Source organism: Hirundo rustica, chromosome Z (genome assembly GCF_015227805.2).
Source record: "Hirundo rustica isolate bHirRus1 chromosome Z, bHirRus1.pri.v3, whole genome shotgun sequence".
Lineage (NCBI taxonomy): Eukaryota > Metazoa > Chordata > Aves > Passeriformes > Hirundinidae > Hirundo > Hirundo rustica.
The window spans coordinates 52,537,206-52,564,215 of NC_053488.1; the positions used below are offsets into that span (position 1 = coordinate 52,537,206).

The following is a 27,010-nucleotide window of genomic DNA, read 5'->3' on the forward strand; positions in this document are numbered from 1 at the left end:
CCCTCTGTACCCTTGGATGAACCCTATCTGGTCCCACAGACTTATGAACATGTAAATTGCTCAGCAAGTCACTCCTTTCTCTTGGATTACAGGGGGACTATTCTGCTCTCTTTCTATTCTCCCCCTGTCAGGAGCCTGGTTTCTCTAAAAATAACTGGTCTTACTGTTAAAGTTGGTGGCCAAGAAGGCATTAAGCACCTCAGCCTTCACCTTGTCTTTGCTGACATGGTCCCTGTCTCTGTTCAATAAAACATGGAGACTTTCTTTGTCTTTCCTTTTGTTGCTGACGTATCATAAAAACACTTTAAAAACATTTTTCACACCAGTTATTGACCAGATTGAATTCTAATTGAACTTTTTTTCGTTTCTAATTTTCTCTCTACATGACCTAACAACATCTTGTATTCTTCCTGAGTTGCCTGCCCCTTCTGCCAAAGGTCATAAATTCTCTTTTCTCCCCCCGAGTTCCTCCAAAAAGCAAAGCCATGCTAAGTGACAGATTCAGCTCTTGGCTGATCAAGTGTACTGAATACTTCCTTTGTACTGTCTTAATTTCCAGCACTGTAAAATCAATATGCATAATCTGAAAAAAAGGGATTTGCAGGGAAAATTAGGATGGTTATATTACGTGATATCTAGACACAGGAACTGCCATATGGGATCAGAGCAAAAGTCCACTTAGCTCATTATCTTCTCCCTGACAGTAGTCTGTAGGGGATTTCCAGGGGGAAGAACATAGGGAAATAAAAAGTATACATGAATTGTTCCCTAGAATACTTCTCATTTTCCAAAAATAAGCCATGTATAAATCTTTCTTTACTCTAGCTGGATACTCTATCATCATACTTAACAAGACAAATGCAACCACGCCCTTTTAACTTATCTAAACCATTATGAACTTACCCAGGATGTTTCCTTTCACAATCCTTTATGGCCGAAAATTCCACTACTTAATTACACATAACATGCTCATCATATGCCCTTGCTGTATGATGGTTTCTTTTTATATATTGTGTGCTTCCAAGGTTTTTGAGAGAGAGCACATACTATTTTCCTGCAGCTCTTCTACCTCCGTATTATTGACATAAGGATATACCCTCTCATTCATGTATTTTCCAAGTTCAAAACTCATATTTTATGTAGCTTCTCCTTTCAATCAAATTTGTCTCCTGCTCATCTTGTTCTTTATTCAGAATAGGCGGAGTACTATGTAGCAGATGAAGGTTTCCCGCTGTAAAAATGCAACTGTAAAGGATGTCATAATGATATTTTCTAGCTCTCACTTCCCTAAAAAAATTCTACCATAGCGTAAATGGTTGCAAGAAAGGGATCACAGGATGCTGCAGTTTCATTCTGAGACTGAAAACCCAACCCCAAGCAACTTTACAGAAAATAATGCAATGCGCTGTAAAAACAAAATCATGATTTACACCAATTATGTTTATCATGCAAACACACTACATTTGAGTTATATCACTTCTAAGTTTTCCTGCACATCAAAGTATTTTATTACATTATTTTATGTCTTTGGTCAGAGAAGTAAAACTTGCACAGCTAACAGTGATCAACCCCTGCTCTCAGAAGGAGGCAACATTTTGTAACTTAAAAGAACTTACGGATCATTGTCCAGATAAATACAGACAGATACTTGAAGCTGAAAACTTTGGGCAGACTATGAAAGAACCACAGATAGAAGCACAAAGTAGAGGCTAGAAAGGACAATTAGAACAGCACACTTTGCACCTTTCAGAAGCAATGAACTCAGTTCAAATTCAGCATTCACACAAGTATGTTAGCCTTCAAATGTTTAGCCATCAAGGGGATGCAGAATGGAACTGAAGCATTCTACAATATTTCCTGGAAGAGAAGGAATAAATACCAGCAGTAGAAATACTACTTTTAACCAAAATATCTGCTCACAACAGAGTTATCTTGGATGTGCCTACATGGCACCTACCTATTGCAGGTGCTCTGAACACTTAGTGTAAAACATTAAGTAAAATACATGAATACAAAAAGTGACTAAGCAGTCTGAATATCCCAAAATCAGGGACTACAGAAAATTGGAGTTTCATGTATCATTTTAGTTGGAGCAGGTAAAACCTTGCTGCACTGGTAAATTTCCACTGAATTAAGCAGGAATAGGCTATGTCTGTCAATAGAGATAAGCAATATCTTCTTGTTGCTTATAGACTTAATGATCTGATTGTTTCATAATCATTCCTCCTTGCTGTCCCTTGGATTGTCTCACTCCCAGTATTTTACCTTTGGAAATACATTGGAAAATGTATTTTCCAGTTGGAAATTTCCTTTGGAAAGGCATTGTGTTTGAGAAAGGGTTAGGTCTGAACGAGCCACATTGCTGGCTTGCTCTCCTTAATGTGACAAATGCATCAACTATCTCAGCACAGTTTTCCAGCTCTGTAAAGATGCTATGTTGATTTTTGCTAAAGAAAAGAAGAAAGCAATTTTCAGGGGAAGTAACACTCTGGATAGAAAAGGTATGTGACTTAGTTATTATCTCAGACTTTACACTTCACAATTGTTTTTTAGGATGACATATGTGAACCTAAAGTGAAAAAGCTTATTTAAAGAATTGTTACTCTCCCTCCCACTGCAACATAATTTTTTAAATTGATTATAAATATAGTTTATAGAATTTAAAGCAAAGTAATCAGTATGTTCATGCTTTTTTTTTTTTTTTTCCCCAGAGAAACAAATAACAGAACAAAGTATATAACAAACTCTATTTTCAAAGTAAATTCTTTTACTTAGATAAAGCATTATTGGTATTTATCACATAGATGACTGCAAGATGGAGGACTCCCAGATAAATCTTCTAAGACAACTGCATTTTCAGAAATATTTTGTTCATCCTGGCCAATAATGACAAAAAAGCTATATACTTGTACAAAATATATTCTGCAGTAAAACCAATGACATTTAATCTTAGTTTTAGCATTGCATTGCTGGGCTGAGTCCAACACTGCAATACTAGCAATATTTCTCTTAGAAGAAATTGTTGTCAAAAGGAACAGCACAGCATAGGTATTTCCTTTCACAAACCTATATAGAAACTAGGCTTTGTAAAGTTATTTTTGAAATTGTCACATTCCAAGCACCTTCACTTCTTATTAGCTTGTCTGCTTCTGGAGTGAAAACACATCTTTTTGAAATAAAGTGATTCTTCTATTCTCAAACTCTGAAACTATAAATATTACTTGGAAAACCGCCTGCAACTCCCAATAAACAAACCAACCAAACATTCTGAGAAAAAAGTATAGAAAGGTGAATAGATTCATTCTGATCCAGTCCTTACGCAGTTTTGTTAGAGAATATAGACAGAGCACAGATCCCAAGATATGACTTTAACACAGAACATGCATTTTTTATAGGGTTTTGCATGGTTGTCCCCATGGGTCGAATTCACAGGAAATGTATATATGGGAGTTTAGATTCCCTGTCAGTAACTAAGTACCTGAAAGCCAGGCATTATTTCACCTAGCTCTTCTGCTAGGGACAGATTCAGATGGCCTCATTCCAAATGACTCCAGAGCAGTGATGGAGCTCCTTGACTTGGTGGGGTGATGTGTGCTTTCAAATTGGTAAGGGACCTTGAGGCAGCTGCTGGTAGTTAAAGCACTGATTCTTTCATGTGTTACATTGTGAAACACTGAAAATTGGAAACTATTCAAATTAATAAAAAAAATGCACAACAGACACCATATCACTAAGAAAGCCAGTAACTTTACTGATTTGTCTGCAAAATACAAATTATACCTTATTTCCAGCAGGAGAATCTTTTGAAATTTTCCCATTTTTGTTCACTACAGACAGCTGAATTAAGTCCCTTGAGATACACAGATGTGGTTTAACTTAGTTATAACATCTTGTCATCTAGTGGCGACAAAGTCCAGCTTATGCCGCTGTGAGCCTCTACTTTAATATTTCTTGCAAATGCTTGTATGCTCCCATTTACAAGCTATTTTGTTATCACCATTGTTTTATGGAAGCAAATCCCCATGAAAGAGAAGAAAAAAAAGAAAAAAGGATACAACAAACCATCTGAAGCAATCCAAGTGTAATGCCTGCAGTAACCCAGGTCTGATATTAAATACACAAAAGACTTTAATACTGCATTTTTAATTTTTATTTTTTTAAAATGACTTTCTTAACTGACCTTTTTTTGAATCAAACTGAGGTATGGATCAGTCTGAGGTATGAGAAGGGAAGATAGAAATGCAACACGTGATTATGAAAATAATCAAATGGGTACTTTTGATGCAGAAAGTCTGTGGCTCAAAGCTTGGATTGCTCCACATCTTTGGTTAAAATATATTAACAAAAGCCTTTTATTACATCTACAGTCTGAAGCACTCTAACAGACACCAATGTTCCATCAGTCCTTCAAGAGACCTGTAGTGGCAGGAAATTAATGCCATATAACTGACAACATCACAGCAGATGGCACAAACAGGAACAGATGAAGTATGCCATGTTTAGGCAACAGCCTTTATTGAGGTTTCGAGTGGCTTTTAAAAAATTACAAAGCATTTACCTTCAAGGTGAAGGAAGAAGGAAAACAAAACAGCTGTTAGACTACAGATAAAAGTGGGTATATAGGATTGCAGATACAATACAAAAGGGTTGACGTCCTTGAAAACAGCCTATGAGTTCTATTCTTATGCTAGCTTTACCTGAAAAAGATCTGAGGACAACAGCTCATTTTTACATTAGTCATTAAAAATTGCTAAATTCCTCTTCTGGGAAAAATATAAGCCATTTTGTTATAAAACACAATTTTGAGAGACACTGAAATGACCAAAGCTTTACTGTGAATGGCTCAATGCATACAATATATATGTTGTGCAGATAGGGTATATCATATAATTGTCACCAGCAATTAAACACTAACTGACAACACTTTTTAATAGCGATTAGCTCAGCTATAACAATACTTGCAAGTGTCCAGAATGCCACTTTAGGTGTTTGAACTTACAATTAAGAATGTTGCCTAAAACATCATATAGCATGGGTTAAGGTAAAGTAAATGTTAATACTCTTTCAGGGCTCTGCCCCAAACTCCTTAAATAGAAAGGAATCACACAATAAACCCAAATTAGCTTTTGCAAATACAATAAATGGTAAGATACAGATAAAGGAACAAGAAAGGTAGACAGTTATAGTTTACAGAAAGTGACTTCACAATCAAAGTTGTGCTTCTTATCATTAGATCAGTTTGCAAATATGCATTATCCCCCACAATTTTGCCAGTATAAGTTAGTTGCCCTCTGCAGCAGGAACAAGAGGGCTGACTGGCATTTATTTTCTTGTGATTCTGCTCTACTTGTGTTTATACAAAAAATCACTGTCAGAGTTAATATAAATTGCCCAGGCAATACTTTTTCACGCTACTTTCTGCTTAGTTACTTGCAGTAATATATTAGACTGCATCTTCATTAAATGATATCTTTCATTTTTTTCATGTGTTGCTGAGGCAAATCGCAAGGTAAACTATTTATATGGCTATTCTTAATATATCAATAGACCAAATCCCCTTCCCCACTGAGAAGTTTCTACTACGATACCAATAAAATCATTTTTTTTCTTGAAATGACAAGGTATATTTGTGATATATTTGCATATTTTTGACACACTAAAGTTTAAAATTCTCAGAAGAGAATATGAGTACAGGTTAATCTGAGGGTGAAGGTGGCTTAAAACACAAGTTTTTTGTGTTTTAAAATTAATTTTGGGCTCCATTTAACCTTTTTTTTTGTTTTGATTCAAGTTTTTAAATTTATTTTTATTTTTTTTAAACATGCGTATCTTTGTTTACCCTGCAGTTTGCTACACGAGATAAGATGGATGCATTAGTAGCACAGTATTCTGCTTAAAAAGTTCCCAGATTATGTACTAGCCCCTGCATGGCCGAGAGTGCCTGTAAGGCAAGCTTCTATAAAGTCATGGTAAGTGAAGAGCCTATGTCCTAATGCACACTGTAGTCTGATCATCATTCTCTACTACAGAGAGGTACACTCCATCATTGAGCAGTGCACAGCAACTGCATGTATAGGTGGAAAAATGAGTGTGGATTTCACTTCAAAGTACTTTGTGCTGACGTTTTGCTGTTGCAACTATATTCTTCGTCATAATGTCAATGTATGTAGTTGAGACCTAGAAGGACTCTTGAAAAAAGGAGAAATATTACACTTTTACTATGGCACTAACATTTTGCTTAAACACTTTTTCCCTCCAACAGAAAGATTAAACTGAAACACCTGAATATACAATTTTTTTCTAACATACAAGAGGGACAAAGAGGGACTTGAAGAAAATGACACATGCCCTCTGGTCAAGCTATCTTAGTCAAAGGAACAATATGAGGCTGGAGAAAATGTGGATGCTATGTGCTGAAGCAAGTCCTGCTCTGGTGTAAACACACAGGGAGCGTTGCTCAACAACGTGCCCACTGTGAGATGATGTGACTGCAGAGGTCCATGAGAACCAAGGACCAGATGGCCAATATTGGCTGTGTAAAATCAACTGATTTTGAACCACTCTTTAACTGATGATCTCTTTAAGAATTTTACGCCTGTGAGAGAGGGGAGGAATCTATACAACAGGCACTTTTGTGCCAATCCCTCCCTTTGCCTCCCCCTGCTGCTTCGGCACATATTTACCTGCACTCACGTAGCTGACAGCCGTTAGAGCTGCACATTAAATTCTGACAGGCAGAATACCAGCTTCATTTATGAGAAAGGGCCAAGTTGCGCCACTTTGTCATTTAATCCATGGAAAACTACAAGATACGCAGGACGTTAAGTAATAGAAGGGCCCTTAACTTGTTACAATGCACAAAACAGCATGAAGGAACTAATCAGTATATACAATGGATGGCAGGTCACCCAACTGATGGTAAAATGCTGTATTAAAATGATTTAAGTTGTTACACATGGGTAAAGTCTAATTGTTTACAGATCAGTCTTTCAACAGTTGACTTTGATCTGTAAAATGTATACCCAGTAAACGAAAACCGAAAGAAAATAGTTAAATGTGCAACTGCACAAATATAATTCCCCACTATCAAGAGAACAAAAACTTCTGCTATTACCATAATTATTATATATATTAGAAAGCTATACACAAGCATGTTAATTTCACAGATTTTTTTTAAAAGATTCTTAATATTTTATATAATTAGAAATACACATTTCAAAAACAAAACTTCTGCAAAGAGAAAACAGTTATCTTGGTTAGCAAAGCATGGAGTTCCTCAAGGCTTAAGGTAGTGCTTTCTATACAAAAAGTCCTTTTTGTTTGTTTCTTCAGGACTGCTTAAAAGATTAGCAAAGCTATCAAGGAAAAAAGAACACATTTTGGCTTAAGGAAACTACAAAAGCCACAAATGCTTTGCAAACTCAGTCTTACTTTTTAATATGAAAATAAGCAAAATGTAATGTACATATTTTTATACTTTTTTTTTTTTTTAATAAGTGATGCAGACCCAGAATTTTTAGAATTAAATGTGTCAGCCCTCGAACTCAACATTTTTAATAAGTATGGTCCTCTTGAAATGGTTTGATCCTTTTTAACTGAGTGCCATACTCTAACAAAATGCCTGCATGTTTGTGAGCATTTTCAATACATTAGGTGACCCAGTCTCTTCCTAGCATCAATTCATGGCCACCCAACTGCTGGGTCTGTCAAAACATCTGTACAGTTTCTATATGTTGCATAACAGCTGCTTTCTCTCTCAGTAAAGATCTGCCATTTCTGGCAAATGTTTTCATATTGTCTATTTACATGTAAATAACGTTGAACCTGCAACATGACACTATCTATTGTAACATACATTTTGCAAGGGAGCACAACAGTGAAAAGAAGTTAGCCTTAAAATCTATTTTGTACAAGTGTTCTGTTGTACAACTCAAGTGCTAAGCTTATCTCAGCATTTCTGTTTATCCTTATACTGCATCACTGAGGCAAGTTAAAAGTACTTTTACAAAACAGAGTACCTGACTTTTTTTTCACACACGGCACATATAATGCATATCGACCCTTCCCCCCTCCCCCTCCCATTAAGGTATAGCACACACACACTGCAAGAAAAAAAAATCCCAACTAATAGGTAATAATGCTATCATGTTGCCCATCCTTCAGAGAGCCGCATGCGCTTCACAGAGGGGCTTTCCCTTTCGTCCGGCGAAGGTCTGGTGAGTCCAATGGGGGAGTGGAATTCGTTCCGGTGATCTTCTCGGTCACTTCCATCATAGGAACTGCTACAGCTGCTCAAACTGTCAACAGGAGATCTCCCCGCCTCATGGCGCGTGTGCTGTTGGTATCTCGATGGTGTGGTGGTACGGTCTCTAGGAGGAGAAACAGGTTCTGACTTGATGTTGAGGCTTTGAGTAGAAGGCAGGGAGAGATTTGTACTCTGAGATAAATGAGTGCTAGTGCAAGCTCTGTAGGAGGAAAGGAAACCCAGTTACAGACGGAGGAGGCATGGAGCCCCCAGATATGCACAAACACACACAAAACACCAGTGTAAAGGCTCGCACAGGATCAGTTCACGCAGAGATCATGGGGACTGTTGTCTGAGCGGAATTCCTGAATTCCAGGAGATGACAGCACCACAACAGATATGGTCGGCTTTAGGGGGACAAGCCATCAGTTTAGAGAGAGGTTTTCCTTCAGTCTCTCTTTCTCCTTTTTTGAAAATCGAGTGTCATCACAAATTTGGAATAGTGAGCCTTTGCATTGTTGGAACCACCTGCAGGTTTCTGTATAACTAATAATTGTGTGTGTGTATGCATCAGCCGAGACAGGGGAAGCATGGATTTTCTGCTGGGTTTAATACAATTAATTTGAATGCACCCAACTATTTTTATTGTGGTTTGTTTTGACATGTGACTTCAGATGCAAAACAGAAACAAAAAATTCTAGGCTGATAATTTTTATACTTTTCAGAATGGAGTTGAAATTACTGGTTGTAACATTGACATCAACAAAATAGTACAGGCAGGAAAGGACCTAGATATGATTTTAGGGTTTAAATCTGTGAATCCACAATTAAATCCAGAATGCATTTGGAAAAACTACAAAAGGGACCTGAGGAATAGTAGAAGATGAGAGAGGACACTGTGCCTATAGGAAAGCCAAGCTTGAAGGATGCTACTAGCGGACAGACTGCTATGCTGAAACTTATTCAAAAGTAAGCTTTTTTTTTTTTTTGGTGCATTTTTTGGGAAGGTAGTGGCAGAGGAAAAATGAAACAGTCAGGGAGGAGAGTGAATACTGAGAACACATCACTCTACAGGAGAAATGAGGCAAGTTTCATCTGCACGACATTTTGTACAAAAGCAACACCTCCTGGCAAAACCTGATTTTTCATTATTAAAATAGAATTCTCAACATGGAGTTCCTGTTATGTTTCATTTCAGAGACCATTTGCTAAGCTGAAATTAGTGTCTTACCCTAGAAACAGAATTTCAAATTTTCTATTCTTGAGTATTTATTCATACAGGGGTAGGAAGGTAGTAGGGGCAACAGACCATTTTACTTCACAAGATTTTAAACCTAAAGGGATATGCAGGCATTTTTAATGCAAGAAGATGTAATACTGGGATTTGGAAGGAATTTCTAAGAATGCAGAAGACACAGGTAAGTTTGGGTGTAGACTTATAGTTTACTGAAATATTCCACTTCCTCTAGTGTCTCATCAACTGAGAGCTAAGTATTACTTAAACAACATTTACTTCTACTTTGATGAATGTTTTTCTCTTCTGACAGATTTAAAAGAAAAGTATATGACTTCAATACTGAATGATATCATCTGCTTTTATCAGGAATTGCTGCAGTATTTAATAATGAATGGATGTTGTTAGAAAACACAGAAAACAGGATGTTCTACCTCCAATTCTTTCATCAACCCTTCATTCCTATACAGAAAAATTTGTCAAATCTGCAATGAGCCTCTTCCTAAGTTACAGAGTTCATGAATAATAGCCTTCACAGTAAAAAAATGTAACCCTTTTCTTTTTTTAAAGAGGATATTTTCTTTGAATTGCTTTTGTAAATATTAAACAAATTTGTTTAATATTTAAATATTAAAAAATTAAATATTTAAATAAAACAATTTAAAAATATTTGTAAATATTGACACATAAGAAACCACAAATATGAGACCTTGCCATTACAACTTAGTGAAATATTCTACTCTTCCTGAGAACATGTTAAAAACAGTCCTAAGAGGATCAAATATACTTTTTTTTCCCTTTTCTTTTAATTTCATTTCCAGTGACTTTGTTTTTGTGTTGCTTAGGAGATTCTAGGACTTCACCTGAGTAAACAGTTTGTCAGTATGATTAGATTACATGTGATTTTACACGCCAAGCTTACAGTTAAACCAGAAACTTCTATAATAAAGGGTAGTGGAGCCTGGGAATTTGTTTTAGAGGTGTTTGACTTGAGCAAATGATATGCCATTTTGCAAAACTAGGCATAATTTAAAAAGACAAAAATAGACAAAAATTAAACAGTCAATTTTGTTCACATGGAACATACTGGCATTCCATTGTGTGACAGCATCCAAAGGAATAAATATAGAAGGATAAGCTGAGTTTCAATGATACAGAGGTGGTATTGCTGTATTGGAATATTGCCTTTTTAATAGCGCCTCAGAAGTGAGTATGAGAATGCATCTCTATAGACTTTTCTACAGATTCCTTGTGAATCAACAGCAGTATTACATAATTACCTGGCATAAAAATTAGTGGCAGTTTTATAAATGCTTCGGGTTGATTTGAATTTTGAACCCCTTTTTTTTTTTTTTTTTCCCTTGTACATTTAAAAAAGGATAAGAAATTGTTTTGGTAGGTGAAGGTTGAGGTTTAAAACAATGTTAAAACAACATAAATAAACGGTAGTGCTTCTTGTGATTCACTTTTCTTACTATTAAAAGAAAAGTGCAGCTCTATAAAAAAGCAGCCATTTGCAGCTGAAAGTATTTCTGAAATTTATTATCTTTTTATTTGATTATAATTTGCAATATTTCATTGGCTTTTCTGCAAAGTTTTTATGAGAAGTTCATCTAAGCTAAAATGGTCATCTACATGGGAAACATACTGTAACTCATGTATGTGAATGGTGAAATAATAGGTACTTAGGTGCAATCTTTAAATCTATATTCTAAACAGAGGATTGACCTCTATTTAGAATGGGAGGTGGACCATAAGAAATGAGAATTCTGTCTGCTGCAAAATGATTTAATTTTAATTTATTAGGTATATGTGAATGTAGAAACAGCTGTTTGCACTTAAATGTACCAATAAATATTTTACACTTTTGCATCATGTAATTACCTGAATTGGGCCCAAGCATGCCCTATTGTAATCATGTGAAACCTTCACTAAATTCCCTGGTAAGCAAAGAGGTTTTGGATATGGAAAAACTACAGAGAAACTCAAGAAAATGATTCAAAGGTTTGTGTACCTTTGTGTACTGATTAGGTGCCAGGCAGTCCACTTATACAGACATCATCACCTTTTTCCACATATTATATGAAAATATTTCATGTTATGGGGACAGTGAAGAAAATGAATGTTTTAACTTGTCACACCAGTCCCTGTTGAGCCCAGAGTAGTTAAAATTTGATGTTTATTCAAATTGTGATGGCCACACGGAGAAATGCCGGTTCCTATCTGGTTTCCACACAGAACATCTACACAGCTCTGCTGTATGAGAAGTGGGGAGCAAGGCAGGGTGCCACAAGCTTCGGATGATGACAACTCTGAATGCATCTCCGTCCATCCCAATCTCCAAATGGTATTGAAGCTCAGTGTGCACAGGCAGAAGTGCAGGTCAGAGTAAGTGATGAGTGAGGACATGAACATGGACCATGTAGGTTTTTCTAGAGTGAGGAAGTGGTCTATTGAAGGAAAGGAGCCTCATGCATCTTTTCTTTTACACCCACCCTTGCTTCTCTAAACCAGTTTCCTTCCTCACTTTGTAAAATTTTCCCCCATAAATACATGTAAAGGACCATTGAAAATTCATGGCTAAATTTAGTTATGTAACTTTAGTTAAGTCCTAATTTGTATCTAGGAGAAGATATTATTCTCTTAATTTTTCTCTTATTTGCAATTAAACTTGTTCCCTCCTCTCTATTTATTTACTTCTAGGGAAAAGCTAAGTGGGTTTTAGTTGGTTTTGTTTATTTTTTAATACTTTTCTGATCAATGCAAAAGCAGAATAAGAATTTCTGTGTCAAGACATTTTGTTTAGCTCTCACATGTTAAGGTTTACACTTTTTAAACAGGAATTAAAAAAATAGCATGAAAATGAGTTGCTAGAACATCTTATTTATAATAGTAGCATAAGGAAAAAAGCTCAATCTGAAATACATAAGTTTTTTAATTCAAAACAAAGAAATTGGCAGAACTGATACCATTTCATTAAATATGATGTAACTGTTTCCAAATTTTTCTGTATAAACACTTTAATGGAGAATATTTTCCTATGTCTAGCTATAGTTATTATCTAATCAAGAGTAATTATAGCTAAATAATAATCTTGCTATATAAGGGTCACGGAAAAAGTCAATGCATGAATTTTGACAACTTTTTATTCACATGGGTAGAAGTTTGGAGAAACTTCTCTTTCATAAATAATTATCTATACTGAAGCTCCTTCAGATTTAATATTGCTTCTTTTCCTGCATTCATACTTTAGGAAAGTGAAAACTTCACCTGTGGATGTTACTTTTAGATGAAAATATTGTCTCTTAGGCTAGGAAATGTGGATGCAGGAGAACATATTCCATACTACAGATCTGTGCATAATATTTTTTGATAATTCATTAAAAAGTGTGGAAAGGGCTTCCCTTCTGGTTATTAGCAGCTACTTCTGGTAGTCTTCTTAGTACATGTTAAATACGCAGTAAGAGACATTGATGTACTTATTCAGGCCAAATACCAAAACTTTGGGAGAGACTGATTTTCAGTAGAATTTTTGTATGTATTTTTTCCAGGTGTAGATGAAGTTAAAAGAACAAGAAAATACTATTCTGGTTTTTAACTTAAAAAGTTGAAAACTTTGGCTTGTTTTAATGTCCCAATCATGTCTAAACAGCCTCTACATGTCTAAACAGGCTCTACATTGTTGTGCTGTTCACTGGGCTTGGCAGAAGGCCACAATCTGCACAGATAGTGAATTATTCCCATGTCCTCATGTATCTGTCCTCTAGTCCTCCAGCACTAGTGTGGCTCCTAATTGCACAGTCAACTTCAAGAACTAAGAGCTAGGTTGAAGACATCTCCAGTTACCTCTGGGATGGCTCTGACTGTGCTACCGAAATTGATGAGGACTTATCTGAAGCAAGATAATGCATCTAATCCTATCTTATTCTACTACTAATCACATTCTTGTCATGCTATGAGGAAGCAGAGCTGATTTTCACCTTTAGACTTTGTTGAAAAATAAAACCTGAAGGAGAGCTGGAATGCCTCTTCCATTAACTGTTTTTTCACATGTTTTTATAGCCTACTGTTAACAGCAAGCATCTCACAGCCGCCAAATTTTTTCAGTATATGAACTCACTAAGTACAGAGATTTATGTTGTCAAAACCTTTTTGGATACGTTTTCTTAAGTATGAGAAGATGACTGTAATTTTGTTTCATTTTAAAAATCTTTTTGCAAATTCTAAATCAGGTTGACATGGACTACAGTATTTCAAGTTTTTCAAGTAAAAACTTGAAATGAAAGTTAAAACAGATGCTATTGCATGTGGAACTCAGTGAGTAAAACAAAGGCTTAAGATTTCCACAGTGATAGGTGACTTCCCCAGACTTTTCTGGCAAGCAGCTTTCATAGCTGAAGTCACTTACAAATCAATGAAAGAACAATAGTAACAAGAGTAGCAACTCAGAATGTATTCCACAGCAGCAGCCATTACCCTTGACATTCTGCGATATGAATTATAAACAGATCACGATGTGTGACATATCTGAAAAGGCATGTAGTTAGTTTAGGAGTTAATTTTTATTTATATATGTATGTCTATGTGTATACAAACACACACACACACACACACACACACACACATATATATATATACACACACACACACATATATAATTTTTTTTTGGCCAACCAAATAGCCTTATTACATTCCTTGGTATGATACTAATTGTTTAATATAGTGATACCTAACATGAGATTTCCATTTATTTGAGAGTTTATGACTTTAATTGTACAGTAAGTCTGAATGCTGCCTCAGAAATTGTGCAAACTCAAAAAAAATGGTAAGAGAAAGATATTAACACTATTTTTTTCTAGTACAAGTATTTCAATTGTATGGTTTTTTGTGACATTTGTACCAATATACACTTATTTATACAGAAATGAGGTTTAAAAAAAAAGTTTCCTTTGGAACATTTGTGTAACTTTCCTTAAAAACCCAAATTATCAACATGTTAAAGACATGAAAAAAAGTTACAAAAAATGGTCAGATAAAGTAGAAGGAGAAATTTGAAGATTAAGCCATGTTTAGAGTATAAAATCATTCCACATTATGGCAGCAATCTCAAAAAAAAAAAAAGGCATATGTAGAAAACCTCTTTATGAAATAAATGCCCTCCTTTCAAATGTATATTAATTAAATTCTTTCCTCATAAATATACTCCTGCTGTTCTCAGCTTCTATTTTTATAACTAAACTTTTTAAAATTCCAACACGTCTAACCATACATTAGGCTACTGTGCCATGGTCTTACTCAATAGAAATTGAAGATACCAGAATATTTGAAAATCATACACCTGTTCACTTACATGAGCCAAGAGGTTGCTTGTTCAGGTGATTTTCCTGTGTGAATTTTCACACTTTTAAAGATCCTGAGATGACTGAGCACTGTGTTTCTCCAAAACTTGAATAAATATTGTAAAATTAGCCACTAGAGGGCAGGAATACCTGTACTCCTCTGCACAGGCACACGACAGTGAGTTTGTGAGCTCACAGTTCTTCGGCCTAATCATGCTATTTTCTCATAGAAATCATCTTCAAATAAATGAAACCTGAATTTCAGAGTTGAGTGGAAAGAAGTATGTGTTTATCATATAAGGTTAAGGCTTACTTTCAGGTCAATTGGTTATGTAAGTCTTACTTTATTAAAATATCTAAACAATTTTCTAGCTTACTGCAAATGTTTGTGCAACACTAACTGGAAATTAAAAGCATAAATAGTAAGTATGGTATCAGTACAATATAGATGATTGGTTTTAGTAGTGAAACAAATTCTATTTAAAGAAATAAAAACTAAAACACAAACAAATCACTACTGAGAAAAAGTCACGAAGACAGAGTATTTCATTGTAGCTCCCTAGCAAACTTTCCATGAATTACATTGTCCCAGTTTTGCAAAATCTAGTTTTTACACACAGTAAATAAATTCTGGTTTGTTATCTTGACATATTTCACATTTGGAATTACTGGGGAGACTGAAGTCACTGTAGGACAATAGAATAAAGAAAACACTACTTACCCCAATTGACTGAGGGCAGATGGTGGCATGTTATGTAGGTGTTGCTGTTGCCAGCCAGTCACAGAACCAAGATGAAGAGCACTGGCTGTATTAAAACCAGACAGAGATGATATATCTGCACTACTCAGAGAATATTCTAGATTTGAAAACAGAAAGACAATAATTAAGAGAGAATTAAAGAGGAAGCAATTAAACAACAACCAGCATAGTAATTATCATGTCACTTTGTAAGCCTTTTAATTTTAATTACACCAATCACATTAAGTTGCAGCAGAAAAAGTAAATCTTCCTCTTCCCTCAACTCATTAACTTGAGAGCAAATAATGCACTAATATTTATTCTGGAATCTAGCAGGGCTTTACTGGATCTGGCAGATCTAAAGCATTCTTAGTCTGTACATTCACCATAACTACAAATAGACTGTCAGAAAGACTTGAAAAATATAACATTTTGTTACAGTCTTCCTTGCAGACCCCAGTAGGCAGCCTGCTTCTGAACAAACTATGTATGCTGGATCTATGTGTCAGTTTGTGCACTCTGTATAGCAGCGATACACAACAGGAACTGTAAAGATGCCTTGAGGCTTCATTTCTGCACCCTCCCAGGTAGGAAGGTGTGACAGCCAACAGAGTTACTGAAACGTGGAGTGGAGATAGTGAAGCTGCTTATTCCCACTACACTCATGGTGCACTCAACTGCATGAAATTATATCCAAGGAAGACTAAGAACTGTTAACTGTTTTAAGTCTCCCCCCACTTTTTTTTTTTTTTTTTTTTTTTTTTTTTTTTAAGTTTAAAGCCAATGAAATAAAGCTACAAAATCAGATTTCTCCAAGCAAATCAGCTAACTTTAAAATAGATATATCTGAAGTTAGTGACAGGTACAGAATAAGCAAATGTAGTGCAAAGGCATAACAGCTATGAATTTTTTCATTTTCTCCCAAAGAACATCAGTTAATTCATTAATACTGAGATAGACACTTGTCAGCACCTTGCTCCCTTCCCCATCCTTTGCATCCTGTGCCCATACTTACCAGTACCATATGTTGTTGAGATGGCTGATGGGTATCCTCCCATCCCTTGCCCTGGTAGAGTAGGAGTTGCTACGGAAACCACTGGAGTAGCCAATGACTGAGCAGACTGGGAGTTATTTATCCTTTGATTCTTTTAAAGTAAGTAAAATAAACATATTATTTACCAGTTTTAAGTCAGTTGAGTGTATTTGCTTTCTGGGAATGCTTTGCGCATGAGAAATACAGTCTGTTACAAATATCTAGAAATTAATCATTTAACATGTGGCTTTGATGAACTCTGCCAACCCTATCATTTACAAGCTTTCAAGAGACCAGTTGTCACCATAGTAACCCATTACATCAGTATCTCCAAGGTAACTGAACTAGTAAGACTGCTTTTATTGTGGGTAGAACAGATCATGTGCAAAAAAAATGAAATATATAAGCTCTATTCCCATTGTTATCTACTCATATTGAAAAAAAACCCTACCACAAAAAACAATAAAATCCACAAAGCAAACCAAATCAAAACAAAAAGGCAAAAGAAAAAACCCTCAAACCCAGCTCTGCTGGATTTTGAAAGAGGTGCACCCCCAGACTACTGAACACTGAACTCTTACCAGGAGACGGAGCTCTGACTACTTCAGTTTTGTGCAATAAAAAAATCCTTCAAGGCTGTTAGATTGCACAGCAGTGATACACTTAGCTTTAACTCCAGGGTACTAGGTGTTGCACCGTAAAGATTACACTAGAGAACTCTAATTATGTGAGTGGTAGGAAAAAAATGGTTAGAGAGCCACCAAAAAAGAGGTCATAAGGCTGCACCATCTTCAAAAATATAAGTTTGCATGCTCTTCATGCATCACCAAAAAGAAAGCTTAATTCTAGCATGCATAATTTGAGTATGTGCAACTGCATCTGGCCTTCTGTTGCTATATTTAAAAAATTGCAATGACCTTTTTGTTCACAACATGGTTATTATTGTACTATTTTCCATTTTATTTCAACCAATATTTTACCTACACGATAAAAAAACCCCTGGTTTTCTTTTCTTTGTTATTGAGATGAGCATTATTACCACTTACCAGAAGCAGATCAACATCCTCAGACTGATTGCATAGGAAAGGAGTGTTAAAAATTAGTGAATATAAGTATTTACTAGGGTGCAGGTTTTAGCTTAGGGAATATTTTCATATCATAGGGGCAGGAAATTAAACACCTTCTGAACATATCTTGGAAAAAAATACATCTCATAGATCTCTTATTTTTCCTCCTTCTAATATAATGTTTGACTTTTTGTAGGAACAACCAATCCAATTTTGAGCACAAGACTTTCTCCAAGAATTCACTTTTTCTTCCACAGTCCCATAGTTTGCAGACTGTCTTGCTGTACCTGACCATGCAGAGTCTCTTGGAAAATATAATTTTTAAGGGGCTCGGAATAAATAATTTGATGCAGACAGCTTGTCACTGCCTTGATCAACTATTGCCCTGTAGGACTATTTGTCACTTTTTCACTTAAGAAGTAGCATCACATTTATGGGCAACTTTAGTTTGATGATTAATTTATTTCGCATCAAGCTGAAGAAGCCAACCTAGAACATTGTTTTAATAATGTTTGTTATAAAATGGAAAACCACATCACTTAAATGACAATCTTTTAAAATTAAGTTAACTTTTAATGTTAAATCACTCAAAACAGCTTTACTTGGAAACACTAGTGAACTTTTCAAAAGGAACTACAAGACATGGACATGATACCTTCCCAATTCAGCTTTCTAGCCTAGTACATTGCCTGAATTTCACTAGTCCTGGCAGAAGATACAGAAATTCCATAATCCTTTTTCTCTTGCTCTATTTACTACCTATTATCATTAGAAAATTTGAAGCTCACAGTGATAGGGCTCAAATTGATTTATTACTGTTAATATGCCATCTGCCAAGAGTATGTGTGGCTAAATATTTAAGAAAAACTTAATAGGTTAGAAATACTCAGGGTTAAATTCAGCCTTTATAACAACCTCAGGAAAGACTCTTTTAGCTGCTGGGAAAGAGAGTGCAGAAAGTTAGATTGTGCACAGTTAGGACACAATTCCTATTTTGTAACTCAACAGACAAAAGGTAGGATGTAAATAAGACTTCAAAAAGTAATCAAAGAGGCTCAGCTTACATCCTCAACTTAATGTAAAGCCCTAGTCAGAAAAACCAAACAATCAAGAATTTAGTTTCCTGAACCAGTCTTGAATTTCCTAAATAATTCTTATCTGAAAAAGATAAAAAGAAGAGCTTTGAAAATGCATTACCACTGATGGCATGGTACTCTTGCTGCCAGGTGGAATAAGCACACGGAGGTCTGGTTTGCGGTTGTTCATTCCCAAATTCATTGGAGGTGGCGATTTTGCTTGCATATTCTTGTTCAAGTTCCCAGGTGAGACCAGCAGACCTGGTGAATTGCGGGGGTTGCCATATCCATTTCCTGATAAGGTAAAAAAAGAGGAAAAAAAAAAAGAGGGGGAAAAAAAAAAGAGAGAGAAAAGCTTGATAAAGTTCACTGTATCTTTTAAGCCCTTCCAAAATAGTGAAATAAAAAGCCCATGGTGGATATCTATGTCATGTATCTTTATAGGAAACGTGCCGTATTTGGAACAACAGGTCTTCAAATGCTTTCTCTCATGGCTGCTGACATATCATTGATTTGCTGAAATTAACTCAATGATAAAATTTTGTTTACAGCACTGTGGTATATAGTGCAATATATTGTACCCTTGTAGCAGCCAACTCTTACATTTGCCCTTCAAGAATGAGGAAAGTCAGATAATTCAAGGCCATAAAAACTGTCAAAGCCATTTCACATTTTCTTGACAACTACAGAGGATTGTGCCTTTCCTGACTCAGCCCTTTGCAGCTCATGATTTTGTTTTGCTTTTCAAAAAAGGATGAGTATAGCAAGGCTATAATTTCCACAAAAGGCAGGGGGCGGACCAGAAGGATTCATAAACTCTTTTGGCTCCTTTTTGCTACACTGCTTGGACCTGGTTCTGTAAACACTAGAGTCAAAGGGAGCAAGATCATAAACTTATTTGGAAAACACCACCATATCTTTCATCTTCATCTCTCTTCTGCAGGCCCCAGGAACAATTCTGACAAAGCAAATGCTTCCTTTATAATTTTTAGAAAAGTGTATTCTTCTCTCGTGACATTGCATTGACAACTATGGTTACTGACTGGCCATTCCACTATTTCTTTCACATGATTTCACCTCTTACCCATGTAAAATCTAGGGGAGAAGACAACTTTTTAGTGTTACCTTGAAATTCTGTCTACACAGTCTCCAGAGAGGTACAGAAACTGCCCAGTCATAGAGAGGGAATAGCATGAAAATTAGTATGGAAAGAGAAAAACTTAATGGGTAAATACCAAAGAAACAAACGCTATGGAAGACTTTCTTTTCTGGGCTCAGCTTTTGTTCATGAGCTGCAACACACAGCCTAGAATTTGTGTGAGAAGATAAGCTAGTCAGTGTGGCAGAGCCCTCAGGGTCAGAAACCCTGGACCTTCAAATTTCCTTTGTAGTCCCAAAGTCAGTGAAGATCACAGTATCTCATATACCACCCCCTCCCCTCAATGTGAAATAGGGTTTATAGCCCTAAAGAACATAAATGGATTATGGAACTAAATTTGGTAATGTCTATGAGGTGGGCATAAAAATGACAGTGTGCAACAGTGATTTGCTCCTCTTGTCAGGATAATGAAGTGTGTCTAAGCATGACTAAGATTTTCAAGTTTTTAATCCTCAAGTGCACCAGCTACTTGTATTTATCAAATCAGCAAATCCATGGAAACAAAATCTGTCAAAGACTATTAAATATAAAAACACTAGGATTATGGCACAAGAAAATGATCAGAAACTGCTTGAATTCTGTATTTGTCAGGTACCTTCAGTAACTGGTCTGGCCTGGCTTGTTTTTTCTCATGATTTTTATTATCATGATCTCCAAGCCTTTGCAATACGATGAAAATTTAAGAACACTCAGATCCCTTCTAATATTCTGTATTAAAATGACTTTGGAGATTTTACACTAAAATACTTTTCATCGTTAGTCTTGTTGTTTATTTCCTTAACAATATCAGACAGTTAGGAAAACAAAATCAGTTATTGAAATGTATTTTAGACTTACCAAGCAAACTCAGCACACAGCTGTCAAAAATTTTCCATTTTGTACCGCTAGGCTTTTCTTCTCAAAAGGAACAATTGTCTCAACATAGGTAAGCTACCTATTATGCTCAAATTAATGCTATGCATTACTACAGGTGGTGAAATTAGAAGGGGCATTTTGGATATATATCAGTATTTTCTACCAGAATCCACACTGCATTTTAAAAAAGTTCAACTTTTACAAACTGAACACTGAAAAACAATGCATGAAGTGATCAACAGAAACTGAAGCAAAAGTAGGGTTTCTCTGGTGTCAGTTTCATACAGGAGATATTTTAACAGCAGGATGTAAAACTGCCTGTGAAATCTATCATATGACAAAGATTTGCTCAGAGAGTGGCAATGGAACTGTCTGAAGTAGTTTTTTTCAGTTCTACAATACAGGACCTAAGATACATAACATTAGAGGAAGAGTGCTTCTGTATAAAGCTTTATTCTTCAGAAACATGCATCTGAAATTGACTGATGTAAAATAGTTAAAACTGTGATTACATTTATATTTTAAAAATATAAAATTATTTTTGAGAACTACTGCAGTCTTTTCTTTGCCAGCACATTTCTGCTGTTCATGGCATATTATGCCTGCTAGCATTTTGGAGCCATATAATAACAGTTCCTCTTTCCAGTCACCAAACTGTTATTCTTTTGGTATAATGAGGATTGAGGAATGTAAGACTGTGGACCTTAAACCAAAAATACAGAAACCCATCATCTGGAAATCAGTGATGAATGCATGCATGTGGTTTAAAGTTAAGAAAAGCCTGCATGTAAACCAACTCTTTAAACTGTACCCTTTTAACTCAAGAGGGCTGTGGCCTGCTCTGAGGCAGCTTTCCCACTTTCAGATAAATCCACCAAAGAGAAAGGCCTCATTTACATTCGGAGGCAAAACAAATGCATAAGACTTATAATGTACAAATTAAATCTTCCTTCATTCTCTACTTTAAAATTACACTCTGCTTGGACAATTATCAATTTAGATGTGACCATGTGCAGAACATCTCATTCTGCTATCCACCTGAAAGCACAAAAATTATATGTTGTATATGAATAGATTTCCCGATTATAGATCATAAGAAAATGAAAACCAGATGGATCTTAGAGCAAGTTGGCTTTACATTTTTATTTGGTTAAAAGCCATAATTTTTATGGAACAGAACATTTTTAAACATTACAAATGTGTTCTGTGAGGCATAATGAAAATAGCAAAAATAAAAACAGTGGATGCACAAAATTTAAAGGGCGTATGTCAGAATTTTTAAGTTTACATCATTTTTAATTCAACAAAGTTTCAGAACAAAAATATTTTTCCTTGTATTGTTTGTTATATTGACTTGTGAGAGTAAAAATATTTTATGCAGAAAATAGCTTGCATAGTGGAGCAACACGTGTCATGAAATGCAGTGCCACACTTTGTATTTAAACTAATGGCAGAATGCCTTTTGACCACACAACACTCCTCTTGGGCATGCTCTCACATTTTGCATTTGGGCACTAGTGCCATTGACTGTAGAATAAATTCTGTCCAAGTACAAGCTGCATTATTAATCCCTGTAATATCACTTTTCAAAAACTAAGAAAAGTTATTTTTGTGCACTGATAGTTATTCAGTCAAGAAGAATTATCTTAGAAAAATCAATTTAACAATGAAAACCTACAATTTTAACTATGTTACAAATTCATGTAATACCATCTTAAACATCTTGATCAAATTTTAAGATTTTAAAGAGCAGAAGCTCTTTAAAGAGCATAAGCTTAATCAAGACAGAACAGAGAGAAAAGTTTACTTTTCTCCTTTCACTATTAGTAACATCTGTACCTTTAAAGGACTTTTGGTCATTGGTGTTACAGTGGTTGCAAAGTGGCTGCAATTCTTAATATTTTCAGAGTTTGGACAATAAATCTATACTGAGAATTTAAGCCAGGAAACTTCCCACATGTTAAGGTAACAAAAATGAGAAAAGAGTAACTTTTCCCCTTATCTCTCAACATTCTTGGACATCATTTTAATATTCAAAGTCTTTAAGTCTTGAAAAATTGGAAAATTTTAGGATTTTTAACTTTTTAAACTGTCATGTTCCTACTTGTTATTTTATTTTTATTTTTATTTTTATTTTTATTTTTATTTTTTTCTATTTCTATTTCTATTTCTATTTCTATTTCTATTTCTATTTCTATTTCTATTTCTATTTCTATTTCTATTTCTATTTCTATTTCTATTTCTATTTCTATTTCTCTTTTGTGATTTAAAATATATATACTGAATGAAAAATCCTCTGTGGTGGTCCGAAGAACTAAAGTGGGAGAATGAAGAACAATTTGTATGTCCTTTATTTGATCTCTCATTTGTTTATTCTGATGCTTTTCACTGACCATAAGGGTTAAGAATTTTTAAGATCCTTGGGAACCTGGGATTATTTCTTGATACAAAATGAACTTTCACATTCTTGAAGGAGTTTTAATAAATACTAATGGTAATTTCAATTTTCCAATAAATGTATACTTTTACTTGTGAAAACCTTCATATATCTTCCAAGATGCATACATACATATTTTTGCTTCTTATTTGATTATATTAAATGCGTATCTCATATATATGATATTTTGAATGATCACCAAGCCTCTCAAAATTTTTTTTAATACAGAATTAATATATATAAACATGAAAACAAACAATTCCACAAATTATCTCCACTTCAAAACATATGCATATGAATGAAAGAATTAATAGAAATTTTGCTAAATTTGCACCCAGTTTTTCACAGTTCACTCCGTTTATTTCCCTATTTCCTTAAATTTTCCAATTTTCTTTATTGTTCTTAATAGTAATTGAAAAGTTATGAAAAGTTTCCTTACTGTTGTTCACATAAAAATAATTATAAAAAGATGTAACTGAAAGTTCTTATTCATATGCCACAGGTTTTTTACACTTCACAGCACACAGCTGTGGGTGACTACAAATGGGAGAAGAAAACCAATAGGCTGCTACCCAGGAAAAAACCAAATCTTTGCTATAAAATAGCTGCCCATTCGCATTACACTCAACTAATGGACCTTCTTTTCTGAATTATGTAGAACCAACTCATACAGATATGGTACAAAAAAACCTAATAACTTTGTGTGGAAGGGTTTTCAAACATCCTCTGAAAGTATCAGCTACGTTTTCAGGGGGGCTGAAACAGGATGACAGTTCAGAGAACACATAGACTTTTGGAAAAATGGGAGGAGAATCAGAAGAAAACTACCTCAACAACTCTTAGTTTTAAAACTAACCACTTAAATATATGGTAGAGATTTCTACATCAACAGAGTCTAAGCCATCTCTCTATCTCACCCATTCTTGCCACACTGGTTCTATAACTGTCAGTCTTACCACACTCGTTCTATAACTGTCAATGGGAAATTGTTCTTTAAGTCTAAAGAGATGAAAAGGGCTCTGATGGCACTACAGCCATCCTGCGTGTAGGATAAAAGACCACGTGAACAGAAAACTGACCTGTGCTTCACACCTCATGCAAACACTTCACTGCTGAGTCAAGTGCAAGCTAACCTGATCACCAACACTGTGTTATGTTTTATTGCTGTAATAAGAGTGATATTTAAATGTTTCTAAATTAGTACATCCAGTAAGTATTCTCCCACCTCAGGATTTCACACCTTAATAAAATAAACATAAAGGTGGCACCTGACTGTGAGAAATAGCCTGTGGCTACCCACACAAGCAACTGTGAGAAACCCTTCAAAACAATTCTCATTTAAATTAGTCCTCCCAAGTGTCAGGCAGATATTTCAGCACATAGCTCCCTCCTTGCAACCCTACGCAATAGGCGTGTATATCACAGACAATGAAGATTTGTGATATGTTAAACCATGACAGTTATACACTGAGAGAAGGGGAAATGTGCTTTCTTCTTCAAGGATGATCATCCTTATTCCTTATTCCTTTTTTTTTTTTTTTTTTTTTTTTTAAGCTCAACAAAGAAAAGAGCAATAGATGATCCAAATCAAGTCTTGCACTACAATTATTATTGCCAGTATGCTTACAATATAATGTCCGATCATAGCATCTTATTATCTGATTTCATAATTTTTTAATGGCATCTCATTTCAGGAATCTCAGATCACACAGCTATTATGCAGTAGCTATTTTTCTGATACCTTTATTTCTGATTGTATTGTTTAATTTATTTCCATTTCTACTATTTTGTTCTAATACCTTTATCAGTAGTTACGCTCTTTTCAGAAAGCATACATTTCACATTATCTTGTTTCGATTGAAGCCTCAGCTAATCAAAACAGTGACTAAGTTGAAACTATTGAGGAAAATCACTTAATTATACAGCGGTCTTCAGTTTTGTGTTTTATAAATTTTACATGTCTGTAGTTTAAAACATGTGGGCACTGCACTGTGAGGAATAGGAATATATTCTCATGTCAAAGTTTTGTAAGGTCCAAACAAAATGTCAGGGACCAGAGAGTCATGGCTCTTACCACGGTAAAAAAGGTGTCTTACCATGGTAAAACAGGTCTCCTGCCCCTACTACTGGTCTTGTACCTACTACCGTGAGGAGCTTGCACAGTGCAATGTCCCTGGCCTTGCATAATGCTCCCTCCTTGTTCTTGCTCGACATTTGCAAATGTTAAGTCCATGTTCTGCACTAAGAATGCACTGGTCTTCCACACTAAGGTGTAGTCTAATAGAGGTCAGTGCCAAGTGATAAGGTGGTTGTTTGAAACTTAGCTTGCATCACAACTTTTCCACAGCTTCTCTGGGCAGCCTGTGCCAGAGCCTTACAATCCTCAGTCAGTAATTCCATCTGAACACTTAATCTAAATCTGCCCTGTTCCAGTTTTAAACCATGACCCCTTTGTCAATCATCTGCTTTTAACAAATTACATGTTGATGACAAATGATTTCCTTTTTGAGCTGTTCGAAATCAGTTATTTCAAGGAAACTTCTTTTTAATGAAAAAATATTTCAATACAAGTAGAATTCCAATTATAAATGGGATGCCTTATCTGAAAAGATAACTAACCCATTCCTGTCACCTTTGGCTTCTATTACTGAGAGAGAGCTCCAAATGTTAGCACGGGAAAAAGCACCTTGTAAGAGATCTGGAAAACAAATGGAACTGTTATATTCAACATCTTAACTGGTAAATCATGCTAAAAGTTAAAGGGCAAGGGTCATGTTAACTTAATACTGTCAGGAATTTCCATGTGGGGTTGCAGTCACAGCTTCAAGAGGTTAAAAGCATATCTTGTTTTCTTTCTCACAGCAAAATCACTGCTGCAGTCCAAATCCAAGAGGCATCAGCTATGCCTTTCAGGACTCAGGACAGGCATGAAATCCAAACATTTTCTAATTTGCAATGCCTTTTTCTGATTTCTGAATTTGAACAAGAACATGTATTGCAGTGTGCAACAGAAGGCTGTGTTGTGTCTTAGTGAGCTAGAACGCAGACAGAAAAACAGTGAAATCCCTGGCTCATTTAAAGAAAGCATAAAATTTCCCTAGACTTCACTAGGAAAGGGATTTTATCTAAAGAACTCAAATTAGTCTTGAGGATCATGTTAAACTTCTCGTAATAAAGGGAGTCAATCTGGCCTGTCTTTAAGATCTCATTTACAGAGAACCAGTTTGTATGACTCACTTAATTGTTCATTACATGTGAACTTTCCTTTTTGAACCTTTCAAGCTGTCTTTTAATAAATACAAATATTGAGACATTGTTATTACAGAGATGAAGAGAAAGAGAATAAATAAATTACTAAGTCAACACTTACACAACTGGTGGAAATTAATAAAGTCCAAATTTTTACAGATTCACTTTGATGTTTACTGAGAATGGGCTTGAAGGGATCGCTTCTTTGGTAAGAGGTCACATGAGCTAGCTGAAGACAGACTACCCTACCTTTGCATATGATACCCATAGCAAGATTTTTTAAAAAAATATCATATGAACAGCAGCATCCAGCCTTTCAGACTTATTCTCAAAGCTTCATTGGTGTGACTTCCATGTGTTATCTGTTATAAGGAATTAAAGTTGGAAAGGCCTGTGTTGACTGCCTACATAGATATGAAATTCAGTAGATAGACTATTTCCTTCATACTGTGTATTAGATCTATCAAACAAATTCTAGTGTTCTGCCTGCTTTGGCAAAATCTCCTACCTGTAGGTACTTCCCTTAAAACAATGAAGAAAAAAAAGTGTCTGTCTATCTATCTATCTATCTATCTAT

General features: G+C 35.3%; 1 protein-coding gene across 10 annotated transcripts in view; it reads right to left on the reverse strand.

The window, feature by feature from the left end:
• Positions 1 to 3,727: 3,727 nt before the first annotated feature.
• MEF2C (myocyte enhancer factor 2C) overlaps positions 3,728 to 27,010 on the reverse strand; it is a 140,190-nt gene continuing 116,907 nt past the window's right edge. For 5 of the 10 annotated variants that reach the window (XM_040089318.1, XM_040089315.1, XM_040089319.1 and 2 more), the window contains 4 exons: positions 18,855 to 19,027; positions 16,573 to 16,702; positions 15,540 to 15,675; positions 3,728 to 8,369 (listed from right to left, as the gene is read on the reverse strand). In XM_040089318.1, the coding sequence (XP_039945252.1) occupies positions 8,144 to 8,369; positions 15,540 to 15,675; positions 16,573 to 16,702; positions 18,855 to 19,027 (665 nt within the window). In that variant the 3' untranslated portion in view covers positions 3,728 to 8,143. Of the gene's footprint in view, positions 8,466 to 15,539; positions 15,676 to 16,572; positions 16,703 to 17,636; positions 17,661 to 18,854; positions 19,028 to 27,010 lie in introns of all 10 variants that reach the window. The other 5 variants (XM_040089314.1, XM_040089311.1, XM_040089313.1 and 2 more) reach the window with 2 other exon arrangements.